The 13,022-nt window shown below is 36.3% G+C and overlaps 1 protein-coding gene across 2 annotated transcripts in view; it reads left to right on the top strand.

Moving 5' to 3' along the window:
• The first annotated feature begins 226 nt into the window (after positions 1–226).
• LOC140146129 (heterogeneous nuclear ribonucleoprotein L-like) overlaps positions 227–13,022 on the top strand; it is a 50,147-nt gene continuing 37,351 nt past the window's right edge. Inside the window, exons 1-3 of one of the 2 annotated variants that reach the window (XM_072167886.1) lie at positions 227–364; positions 7,914–8,032; positions 10,036–10,123. In XM_072167886.1, the coding sequence (XP_072023987.1) occupies positions 287–364; positions 7,914–8,032; positions 10,036–10,123 (285 nt within the window). In that variant the 5' untranslated portion in view covers positions 227–286. Of the gene's footprint in view, positions 365–7,913; positions 8,033–10,035; positions 10,142–13,022 lie in introns of both variants that reach the window. The other variant, XM_072167885.1, reaches the window with a different exon arrangement.

The following is a 13,022-nucleotide window of genomic DNA, read 5'->3' as shown; positions in this document are numbered from 1 at the left end:
TTTCTTTCTTTTGCTCTTTCTTTCTTTCCCCGGTTTCTTTCTTTCTTTATATCTTTCTTTCTTTCTTTTGCTCTTTCTTTCTTTCTTTTGCTCTTTTTTCTTTTCTTTCTTTCTTTCTTTTGCTCTTTCTTTCTTTCCCCGGTTTCTTTCTTTCTTTATAGGCCCTATCTTTCTTTCATTCTCATTTCTAACTTTTTCACATTCTTTTTCTTTGCATCTTTTTCAGCTCGAATAAATTGTGACCGGTCCCTTTCAGTCAGAATCTTCATCATCTTCACAATTCAACATGGCGTCGTACGAAGGACATGCAACGAAAAGGCAAAGAACAGATGTTGGTGGCCGCGGTGTTCAGTCCGGTTCTAGGGTAAATATACTTTTAAAACATGTCTAAGATAATAGAGAATAAATCTGAGATACTTTTATATGATATATTTGGGTAGAAGTTGTCGGATAATCATGAAATGCATCAGCATGATCAGGCAACATTGCTTGGGCGCATTTGTTGGGCATCAGTTCATCATTTTGCATTGCCATTGATTGACATTGACCCCATTGCCATTTGGTGCATCATGTAGGTACAAAAGGCAAACTTTTAATAGTTAACACATTTACTAGTCAGCCAAGTCGACCCAAACACAAAATTTACTTATTTTACATAGAAATTAAAAGAAAAAGGTCAGCCATCCATGAAGCTTGAATGAAGGAAACCTACGTATTTTCCCAGTCGACATAGACCTTAAGGAGGCCTCCGTGTAAAAACCACCAGGTCATGGGAAGATGAAGGTTGGACAAATCCTTTCATATTTGGTATATGCCTCTTGGTTGATGATTCCTTGCTCATGGCAATGAATTTTTTTGCTTATTTCGTATCAGTGTTTCTAGACAAAAAATCACTAATTTTGCCCTAAATGCAAAATATTGACAAATAACGAATACATGGATTTCTATATTGTATCCCATAACTTTCAAACGATATTGACTTTGATACTGATACTCTTACATAGTTTCAACAACATTATAGGGCATACCCATCATGCATCATTTTGTCCCTGTGTTATTTACTATTCGCAGGATACCTTAATATAGACCATAGTTTTTGCGACAATTTTTTGTTAAAAATAAGCTTAATTTCAAACAGAGATTTTTTTACAGGCAGTCACTTGAGAAAAAATTTACATGTCAAATGGGACCTTGAATATTGTTTTCAAAAATAAATAAAATCACCATTGTGTTTTTACTCCTTAGTGTACTTCTGCGACATGTAAGTCACCCTCTTTTGCAGTGTTTCAATGGAGCTCGCAGCTGGCAATATTGTCCGGTATCTACCAGAAGGTAATGATGACCCCGCACAGGACTCTACCAAACCAACTTTTTTAGCTTCCTTTTATGGTCCTATAACACATTCAAGATAATTTAGTGGTTTAAACCTTTGGGGAGTGGTCAGTTGTTTTGGCCACACAGGGGCCAAAAATTAAAAATGCTCCAATTTCAACGAAATTGGTCTCAAATTGCTTGTCATGTAAAAACGAGTCAAATAAGGAATGGTTGTAACCATGTAGGATGTTTAGATTACCTGGGAAACATCACAACAAAGGTTGTGGTCAAATAGGCTGTAATGGGGACTGACCTTTATTGGCAAATTTGGTCAATAACAAAGCACTTTAGACAGTGCAAACGATTACTTGGTTTTACATGACGATCAATTTGAGACCATTTTCGTTGAAATCTGAGCAGTTTTAATTTCCGCCCCTGAGTGGCCAAAAACAACAACTGACTACCCCCAATGGACCTTTTTGCTTTATAACTCAAGAACGGTATGTCACATGTACTTTATCTGAATCCTTACAATAAGAGGAATAATTTGGTGTGCTTGTTAACCAGATTTGAGCAACCTTTAACCTTGAAAATGGCTGGAGTACCAGGAATTATTTTTTGTTAACATCTTGAATGTGTTATAGGACCATAAAAGGAAGCTAAAAAAGTTGGTTTGGTAGAGTCCTGGGGGGGGGGGTCTTCATTAACTTCCCGTAGATACCGGACCACCATTGTGCAGCATACTCTACTCATTGGGTCATGAATAACAGTTAAAAATACATTGAAATCATTATTTCAATTCTCTGAAAGAATTAGTTCATTCTTTATTAAAATTAAAATTGATTGCAATAATCGCTGAGGATTTATGCATTAAAACGTTATTTTGCTCAATTCTATTTCTTTCAAACCATGTTTTGGTTAGCTTCAAGCATACAGCCATGCACTCCTATTTCAAATGATCCATGCTGACACAAATATACACATGGAATAGCACGAGGTGCACAAGCACTGTCTGATGGAAGCGTGACCTACATTGTATGGTTAAATCATAGATTCTATTCATAGACTCTATTCAGAGTATATGGTTAAATTAAAACAGAACATAGTGGAAAAACATTAGTTCTAAAAATTAGACTCCAAATATAGTTTTGCAAATGTTTTGTCAGCGGCCATTGCAGTTATTATATTAGAATGCGGAAAATGTAATTATAATGAACATAAAACAATAAACATAAACTCATCACATCTTGTATTTAACATGGGCCTATAGGCCTATAATATAGAATATACCGTGCAAGTTAATAATCAAATCTTAAGGGTAGACGAGGTATTGTTGGTCGAAGCAACCTAAAAATTGATTTTCATTATCTAGATCAATATATTATTGAAAATTAACACCTTCATGTTTTGCAAAAGTTCATTCTACAAATCGTATACTTTGCAAACTTGCTTAATTTATTGTTGTTAATGAGTTATGTACGTTTTACAAAAGTGTTGTTGTTTCATCCCTCTTTAAAACGTAGCTCAAGAACCGCAGCCCCTTTAAAAGTATATCTGTCAGATTTGAATTCTTCTACACGCTCGCTATAAATTGAGCAATGCAGTTTTTGCTATAGCTCACTACCATTCGTAATATGCTGTGAATCACAACAGTTTAAAATAATTAATAACCTTAATATGAAATTATAACAAGTTTAGCATGGGTCACCAATCAATGCCACTTGTATCATTGTATGCCAAAGAGCCCTATGTTGTCAGAAGTGCTGTAATGGAACTTTTCTTGCTGCATGTAAGCATTAATAAATAAAGCAGTAAATTTTACTGTCTTACAAGTAGCTGTATAGTTACAACTGACCATTGAAATAGGAGAAATCTATGAATTATAACATGAATACTAACTGAGTAATCTGCATTATATAAAAATAATAAAGATTTAAAACCTAAATAGATACATTTTATCATGATTTTTTTATTATTTCTAATTAAGGTCATATTTCCATGCCTATTAATATGGAGAGAGGGGCTAGGACATGAAGAAAATTTAATTTTAGTGAGAAATGAAGCTGATATAATACAACAGATAAAATGCATCTTATGAATTATGTTAAGGCTCTTCACATTAAATTCTTAGTTTACTGTTAACCGCCCGCGTCCAAAGTTGAAAATTGCAAAATATTTAATTATTTTATTTTTATTTTGGATTTTCTCCTTTAAAACAACTTTTAATGACTTTTACTTGCTACTTTCTAACATCAATCATATCAACAATAATGATGAATAAACAAACAGCATAACTGCACCTGATACTATGTGTAAAAGTAAGCATATTAATAAAATAATTAAATGCAGACTCCCGTCAAGTTGGTTTGATAATTGGTTGTGATAACTAATACTAAATAAAGAAAATAATAGATAATTAATAATTAATAATTAAAAGTCACCTCGGCCTATTTTTAAAATCTTGAACAGTAAACTCGGAATCAATTGTGAAGGGCCTAATGAAAAAAGTGTACGTCGTGGCACAATGGGCGAGGCATGGATAAAGTATAAATGCGCCTTTGGTGTTATGCAAATTAGTAGTTCACTAAAACCATGCAACTTAAATTGTGTGTATCTAAGTAAGTAAATACAAACACAACGGTGAAAATTTATATTTTTAGAACTGTTCCTCGGCTTTGTAAATATGTACGATTTGTGTTGAAAAGTTACTGCCCATGAGAGAAATACAGATTTTAAAAATGACCTATTTTTGCTTAAAAACATCTTCTTTTTTAAGGTATTTACATAATATAAAAGCACACAAGGCACCAAAACTATGACTTTATCTTTAAATATATTTGTGAACCCAACCATTTGAAATGTTTACTCCAAATATTAACTTTCTTGTACACTCAGATCTAGAAATACATTGAAAACATGAAATATAGTCGATTTTAAAAGTCTGACAAAATTATGTAAATGGGCTCAATCAAGGGTTTTGTTCTAGAAACACTGGCACATGATACAGCAAAATTATTTCACCATGTGAAATGTTTCATCACTATATGTCCATAATAAAAGTATGAAGAGATTTGAAGAACCTCCATCTTCCCGCCTCAGCAAAATTCAGGAGGTTCTTAGAAAAAGGGCTCCTTAAGCATCATATTTCGAGGCGCAGAAAGACACCAAACCAAATTGGTGTCGTATGACCTTTGACATTCTTTTGTGGCGAGTGACATGGTCTTTCAATTCACGCCGAGTGTCCTTGACAGGCGTGACTACATGTATGCTTCAGTAGTGATTCAGTAGTCATGAAAGAATTCAAAAGATAACATCTGCCCCAATAATCCCGAGCTATTGTCTGAAACTGCTCCTTGGAAGATGTATCATAAGAACTCAGTCTTCAAATGATAGTCATGTAACGACCAAAAGATAAATTACTACTATCATTGAAGACTGAGTTCCGCAGTCTAGTAATGCTATATGCTATGCCTATAGATGCCTAAAACATGCTTAGTAAATGATAATCATCATACCGTACCGTACTTGGGGGTCCATCGCGATTTTGGTGGTCCATCGTGAATTTTGAGAATTTTGCCAAACACACTACTTTTCAATGTAAATTCACCAATATTCCATTTGATGCAGGCCCAGCGCCTGTTTACATGAGTCCAGACCAGCACAATATCCTCCCCGGAAGCCCTTCCGTGATATGCAAATGTCCGATTTTTTCCATGACGTGTTACCATGTGTGGTCAGTGTTCGAAATAAGCACTTATCCTCTTGTCCTCTTGTCCAAAAATCACTGGGGACAACCATATTGAGCTATGTACTTATCCCCTGGACAACCACTATATTTGACCTCAAAAAGTATGACACATTTTGGGGACAACCAAAATGTATTGAGGACAAGCAGAATTTATGCTTTAGTTATCCTCGGGATAACCTCCATATTTTCCTTATTTCGGACACTGTGTGTGGTAGTTAATTCTTTACATCGATCGTATGTATGAGTAACGTCATTAATCATGTGCATAATTGATTGAGCGAAGAAGGGTAGGATATAAGTCACAGAGCGCACGCGAGATATACTGAATCAGTTCATGACAAAACAACATTTGGACGCTAAAAAAGTACAGTTATGCAGTAGTAGCTTTTCACATAAAATTTGCATTGTTCACATAATGTATCAACTTCATGGAGAGAAAAACATCGGACTTGCACGTGTGAAATAGGTGCAGAATTGCATACTTGATTTACTTCAATTGCGTGTGACTTCATCAATGGATACAAAAGTGGTGGAAAACGATTTTGCCGCTTTTTGACTTGAATTTTCGCGCATTTTCGCTTTTATAAAAAAAACGGCGCGCATTTTGCCGTTTAAATCGTATGAAACTCCGGTGCCTACTATATAGGCCTAAACTAGGGACTAAATTATTACAATCGGAGCGATTGCCGAACAGGGTGCAACTCTATAGACTATAGTAGGAATTCCAATTGAATGAACGCAGCTTCCATCACTCATCAGCCACTGACGGCTGCACCCGATCCAACCACGATCGTATATATCGTGTACCGTACCGTATCATTTCAAACTACAACGTGAACGCACGACCTTGGATACGATGCTAACCAATCACAAGTGCGTTGGCATGGTTGGATTCACGTCCGCGTTACTCACGCACAGTCGCACACGCTGGCGTACATCGCGCAGTTTCCGCAAAAATTCGTCACGCTATTGAAAGCTGCGTTCATTCAATTGGAATTCCCACTACAAATGTATAGTCTTATAAGACTACCCTACCCCACCCCTAACCCTAAAACTCCGTAAATGAGGACTGGACTCAAGTCTAGCAAACTAGCATGTTGTACCCTATTCGGCAATTGTACCTTACATTTTTCGGGAAATTTGCCGAATAAATGCAGAATTGCGTCACACAGTAAAAACGGTCAAACGCACTTGAAAATACTTGATACTTTGTTCAATAGTTCATTCAATTGAAATTCCCAGATTGTAAAACATTTGGCACGTTTGTATGATAAATCAAATGTTCTGCACAGCTAACTAAATGTTGCCTTGTAATGTTATGAGTAGTGTTAATTGGAAAGTGTCTCCAGGGCAGGGTTCCCGTTAAGGTTTTAAAAATGTGCGTCCGTAATGACGCAAGTTTGCTGACGAGGTTGCAAAAACTTGCGCCCAGACAGATTTTTGTGCGCCCATCTGAAATTCACGATTATGACGATACACACGCATTCCGGTCTACACCTCATCAAATGTTGATTGTTAAAAAAAAAAAAAGTGCATTTTTGTGTTATTCCATCTCCATTCGCTATGATAATTTTTTTTCATTTCTGTGTCAGTTTTGGTCCGAAACGTGGTCAAAAACAGGTGCAAAAACATGAGCAATGTTTGTCAATCTTGAGCAATTTTCGTTCGTACTTTCACTTCCGCATTTCTATATTTAAATTAACGTGTTGTTGTTGATGCTACAAAAACTAAAACATGCGCTGCCACAAATAATACGAAAAAGGGTTATCATTTGGATTTTGTCTTTAAAATTGCTTTTATTCATTGTAACAATAATACTAATAAAGGAAACCTAGATTATTTATGAGAAAATAAACTTTTTAAAATATTAAAAATTGAATATTGTCAGGTTGTGATAAATAATTAAATAAACATTCACTGCACGTTAGCGGCATGTGCTTGCTTGTAAACAAATCAATCCGGACTTCCCCAGGTCATCAATCAGCTGTACAGCGACCGTTCGGAAAGCATGCAAAAAGTGCACGATTTCCTGACGTTGCATTTACAAATATTGCAGAATTTACTTCAATTCTCAGCAGGTGGGTCAAAATTTTGGGGCTTTTATTATCTTAAAAATATAAAAGAATAAATATTTCTTATTTTTATCATCAATTAATGATAAAATTTCGAGGTTTTGTCTGCGTCCACATGCATGTGACATGGACGCAAAATACTTGATTAGCCATGTGAACTTGCGTCCAAATTGGTAAAATACGCGTCTGGACGCAATGACGCACACTATCGGGAACCCTGCTCCAGGGGAATGTCAAAATGTATGTCACTATCAGTTTCAAGCTAGCCTGCCCAGAGTACAGATCTAAGTATTTAAGGGGGTAGGCCTACTACACCCCTGGCCAATTTTGTGCCTATTTTTGCATTTTTCTCAAAAATTATAACGCATTGGTGACAGGTAAGATATATATAGGGGCAAAGACTACAACTACTGCACTGAAAATTCAGCAACTCGAGGCTCAAGTGGCAAGTAGTTATTGATTTATTGATCAAACATTGGTTTTCCCTCATTTTTGACTGTAAGTCCACAACTGTTGTCTGTGTTGAAATAAAATTTCCAGTGCAGTAGTTGTAATCCTTGCCCCTAATATACATATCTTACTTGTTACCAATGTGCTATAATTTTTGAGAAAAATGCAAAAATAGGCACAAAATTGGCCAGGGGTATAGTACCCCCTTAATGTTATTAGAAATTCAAATGTAGGTTCAAATGAGTCTTCAGCTGCTGAATGCTTTCTTTCATGTGCATCCTTTCAAAAATGGATAATGAATTGACACCAACTTTATTCCCCTTCCTCAGGACCGATTTGAGGATCCCCACAAGCCACCACCATCAAGAGTAGTGCATGTACGAGGCTTGAGTGATGGCGTCATGGATGCTGATCTAGTAGAAGCAATGCAGCACTTTGGAACCATCAGGTATCTCATTGTTACTTTGTTATCAGTTAAAAAGCAGAGACGGGGGTAGAGGGGAAAGAGTGTTCAAGCCGTGTAATATTTTTCTGATGTAAATTATGTACCGGTATGTACAATGTATGTTGTGAGCATTTCTGTAGGGTTTCTATATTGTCCATTACTTTATTGTATTCCTTTTGTTTAGCTCACTGGGCTTATTGTTTTGAACAAAAGAATTGCAGTGGATAATCTGTGAATAAAACAGGTCTAGACGGATACCCATGTAATGTGTCTTCTTTTAAATAATGTGCCTCGCCCATTATTTATGTAGTCAGGTGTAAAATACAACATTATGATTATTCTTTATTTCTTAAGTCTTAGTAGAGGCAAGAAGGTGTCCTGAATTCTTTAAAATTGTGTACAACATCAAATGTTGTCCCTTTCAAGTAAGTATCCAAGCAAAAAAGAATTGGTACGTAAATGTTTCTTGTAAATGTGACTAATTCCTTATGGTAAGCATCTAGGGAAAATGCGCTATTTTTGAGAGTAAAATGCATGCACCCGTTTTTGAAAATTATGCGCAAAAATTTACTTAAAATTGAAAATGCATGATTTTTCTTCCCCAAAAACTTCAAGAAGAATTGTACGATTTTTCTCCCCAAAAAGTTCAAATATATGCAATATTTAAAAAAAAAATACTGTTTTTCTTCTCTATTTTCTTGCAAATTTATGCGACGGCCTATTTACAAGCCGACGATAAAGTCGGCTTGTTCTGTTTTACGCTAATTCTTTCTTTCTTTCTGGCAATCTGCCTCTTCTTCTACAAACAAAATGCGCCGAAGCTCTAATTAATACATGTTGGTCACTAGTGGCATGGGTATTCAGGGTGTTCACAGCTTGACCATTGCTTGACCTTTGACCCCGTATGCAATACAAACTAAATTTGAACAACAAGATATGTCAAGTTATAGTGCTGCATATGATAGACCTTAGTGAGACAAAACAAAAGTCAATGGTGACCTCCTTGTACAATGTTTACTTTGGGGTCAAAAGGTCAAAATGTGTAAAATTTCAAACAACGAGGTATAGCAAATCTGAGTGCTGTATATGATAGACCTTAGTGAGACAAAATAAAAAGTCAATGGTGACATCTTTGTACAATGTTTACTTTGGGGTCAAAAGGTCAAAATGTGTATAATTTGAAACAACGAGGTATGGCAAATCTGAGTGCTGCATATGATAGACCTTAGTGAGACAAAACAAAAAGTCAATGGTGACCTCTTTGTACAATGCTTACTTTGGGGTCAAAAGGTCAAAATGTGTCAAATTTGAAACAACGAGGTATGGCAAATCTGAGTGCTGCATATGATAGACCTTAGTGAGACAAAACAAAAAGACAATGGTGACCTCTTTGTACTTGGGGTCAAAAGGTCAAAATGTGTAAAATTTCAAACAGCGAGGTATGGCAAATCTGAATGCTGCATATGATAGACCTTGGTGAGACAAAACAAAAAGTCAATGGTGACCTCTTTGTACTTGTGGTCAAAAGGTCAAAATGTGTACAATTTCAAACAGCGAGGTATGGCAAATCTGAATGCTGCATATGATTAACCTTAGTGAGACAAAACAAAAAGTCAATGGTGACGGTCAAAGTTTAGGGGTCGAAGGTCAAATTTTGAAATTGGTCAAAATTGACCCATTAATGTTATATTTACTGCCGGCGGCTTGTACTCAGAATCTATTGACTCTAGTTTCTATACTTGTTTTTAACATGGATTGTGTGTTGCAGTCCAGATCATTATGGATTCTTTGATTTTATTGAAAAATTCAGGTTTTTTGAAAATGAGTACAGTACTGGTACTTGAAAAAATGGTTATTTTGGGCAAATCTTAAAAATGAGAAAAATATTCAGCTTTCGTCTAATACCAAAATCTGCATTTTGATGGGGTAAAATCAGGCCATCAATGCCAGGGTCAACCACCTTTAATTGCTTGTTTCACAACAATATTTTGCTGCTCCCATTACAGTTTTGTGTACATGATGCCAAGGAAAGGGCAGGCTTTGGTGGAGTTTGAAGACATGGAGGCAGCTAAAGCGTGTGTAGAATATACACAGGTAAACACATATGGCCAGGTGAGTGCAAGAAGGCTCAGCAATGAATAGCTGCCATGTGTATTATTGCATTACCAGTGCCCCATGTTACAATGTTACTGATTGGTTAATTATGCAATTTATTCATCTTAGTAACCAATCAAAATGGAGCTTTTATATCTCGAAGCAATTTTAAGTTTCATCCCATCCAGCTAACTATTTTTTACCATCTCTGATTGGTTCAATTCATGATATAGCCCTCCTTGTATCCAATCAAAATACTTCTTAGAGGCTGATCATAGACCCTATAGTGGCCATTACCAGTGCACACAAGTTTTAACTCCTTAAGAACTACTGCCTTTCTATTAGTGTTTCTGATTAGATTAGTTAATCATGCAATTTATTTAAAATCTAAGTACAATGTACCAATCAAAATAGAGCTTTTGTGTGCACATGGTCCAAAGTTCATTTTAAGATATGGAACTATTTGTTTTGGATTTGACCCTAGGTCATACATGGGTAAAATATTGAAAATACTCCAATCTTGATAAAATTAGATGTACACCAAATTTTGTCTGAGTTATTCTATAAAAACTTAATTTTAGGGTCAAAACAACCCAGTTTTGGTTGTGCAGGGGTAACAATTTCAACTTGCTGTGATTTTGGCAAAATTTGGCTTAGTACTAGTAGGAGCTTAACCAAAGTAGAAGTCTTCAAGATGCACACAATGATTTGCCCAAGCAGAACTCCCTTTGTTATTGAACGAGCAGACATCACCAAATATAAAATGTGTAGGCACTGGTAGTAATAATACACACACATGTCGGCAACTTTGGTGTTGGTGGCTCTTGGGATGATCAAATATAAAAGGCATGATGCATTTCAACTCATAATAATATCGCATCTGTTTAGGGAAAATCATCTCATTACACTCTTCAGTAACCGCAGGCACATGTATGCAGGGTTAACATTTTGCATCCTTTGGCCATTGTGACCAGGGATGTAGTAGCTACAGCCGGCGGTAGAGGGCGCCACTAGTTTTAGAGCCCACCACAGACCTAAACAATTTAAGCTCTAGCACCCAGCACTCAACTGTCAAAAATTGCAAAATCACATAGAATTTGGCCAAAAATGGTCAATTTCACCAAAAATTTCACAAAAAATTCCCTCAAATACATTTTTTTGGTACCACCCGACACTAAAAATTCTCTAGCTACAAGCCTGATTGTGACAGAAGCTGCTGGCAAATTCGCAACAGTTATTTCATCTGCTGCAAAAATGTGCTCAGCAACAACACATCAAAAGATCAGGCAGCGAACGGAAAATGCAGCATTTGGTGTAATTGCGCTCACACACACACCCCCACACAATATTGGAATATATGCTGGTACTAACATTGACTACATGCATAACAGTGCATTGACATAATATATGTTAAAGATGAGATCATATGATTATTGTAGCAATTAGTGAATTGACTAAATAGATTTTCTACTTGCAATGCATTGCATGCTTACACAGCTTTCACATTTCCAGTTAGCAGAATGCAGCACATACATACTTCTTTTCAAGGTTATTTGATGTTTCTCTGTACTGGTATCGGACAAGTATGGCTTTCACATTCCCAATAGCAGAATTCAGCACATTCATGTCTGTTTCGAGGTTAAAAATGTTAATTGGTGATTCTTTGTATTGGAAAGGTATTTTATTTTGGGCTACATAGATTATTCATTTCATTTATCTAATGACATTATTGGTCAAGAGGAAAACTATGTCTACAGGGGCTATTCCAGTTGAAATCCATATACCCCCATTTGGAAGACATGAACTTTTCTTCCACACAGTGAGTGTGAATTTCAAATGGGGTTACCTGAATGGGTGGCTACATTTGATATCTACACTTGTTGTGTGGAAGATTAAGGTTATGTGATTATGTCTTCCATAGGGGGTGGATGGCTGTCAACTGGAATAGCCCATTGCCAGAGTTTCCATTCATGATGCCTGCCAAGAAGCTTGCAAGTTAATTTTGAACATTAAGGGAGCCAATATTTCTTAATTCAACTCAGTTTCAGCTTTTAAAAAACAAATATGGCTTGCTTACTGCTTATTTCCTGTGGAATTCCCGAGCCACGACAGCTCTCCATTTCCACCTGTCTTGCAATGCACTTCCCAGGTTAGATGCTTCCAGTCCAGTGTCTTGCTTAATCACATCTATATGTATTAAAGACGGTCTTCCAGGGTTTGTTGCTCCATATGCTTGAGTGTCCAATTGATCAGATTAACTGGTTCATTCCTACATGTACTCCTGAAGCTATGTCCAACAAAGCGTGTCCTTCTCTGATCTTTCAAGTCTGGGAAGGTCACCGTACAGTTCTTTGTTACTTCCCATGTTTCCAGTAGATGCTTTACACTTCCTTTTAGCATTCCAGTGTAACAGTCAGCTCTTTAGAAAGTGTGGGAGTCATGGTCCATACTTGGCATCCATATGTAACACACAACTCCACTGTGGCACTGAAGACCTACAATTTGAATTTCTTTGGTAGTAGAACAGACTTTCATATCTTGTTACATGCTCTCCAAAGTGCTGCCTTATGTTTCAGAACTTGGAGTTGTAAGATTCTGTTTAGTTCTTTGAGAGTAAAACATTCATACATGTACCTGTAAAGTGTGCTGAGGCTTGTGGATCAATGTCTAGGTGTTGTGCCTGTGCGTAGCCCACTATAAATCACTGCACTTGTTTTTCTTTTTTTTTTATACCTGCAAATGTGATTATGCATTTTGCCTTACCTAACAACATCTAACATTAACTGCATGAAAACTGAATACAACATTTTGCTTTTTAGTAGCAAAACTAGTGAAAACAGATGTTGAAATTATTATTAAAGAAGAAGCCCTGCTAGAGCAATTCTTCTGGGGTGAACCA

Source organism: Amphiura filiformis, chromosome 2, assembly GCF_039555335.1.
Source record: "Amphiura filiformis chromosome 2, Afil_fr2py, whole genome shotgun sequence".
Classification (NCBI taxonomy): domain Eukaryota; kingdom Metazoa; phylum Echinodermata; class Ophiuroidea; order Amphilepidida; family Amphiuridae; genus Amphiura; species Amphiura filiformis.
Note: the sequence above shows the minus strand (reverse complement) of the source record. Positions and strands in the feature narration are given on the sequence as shown.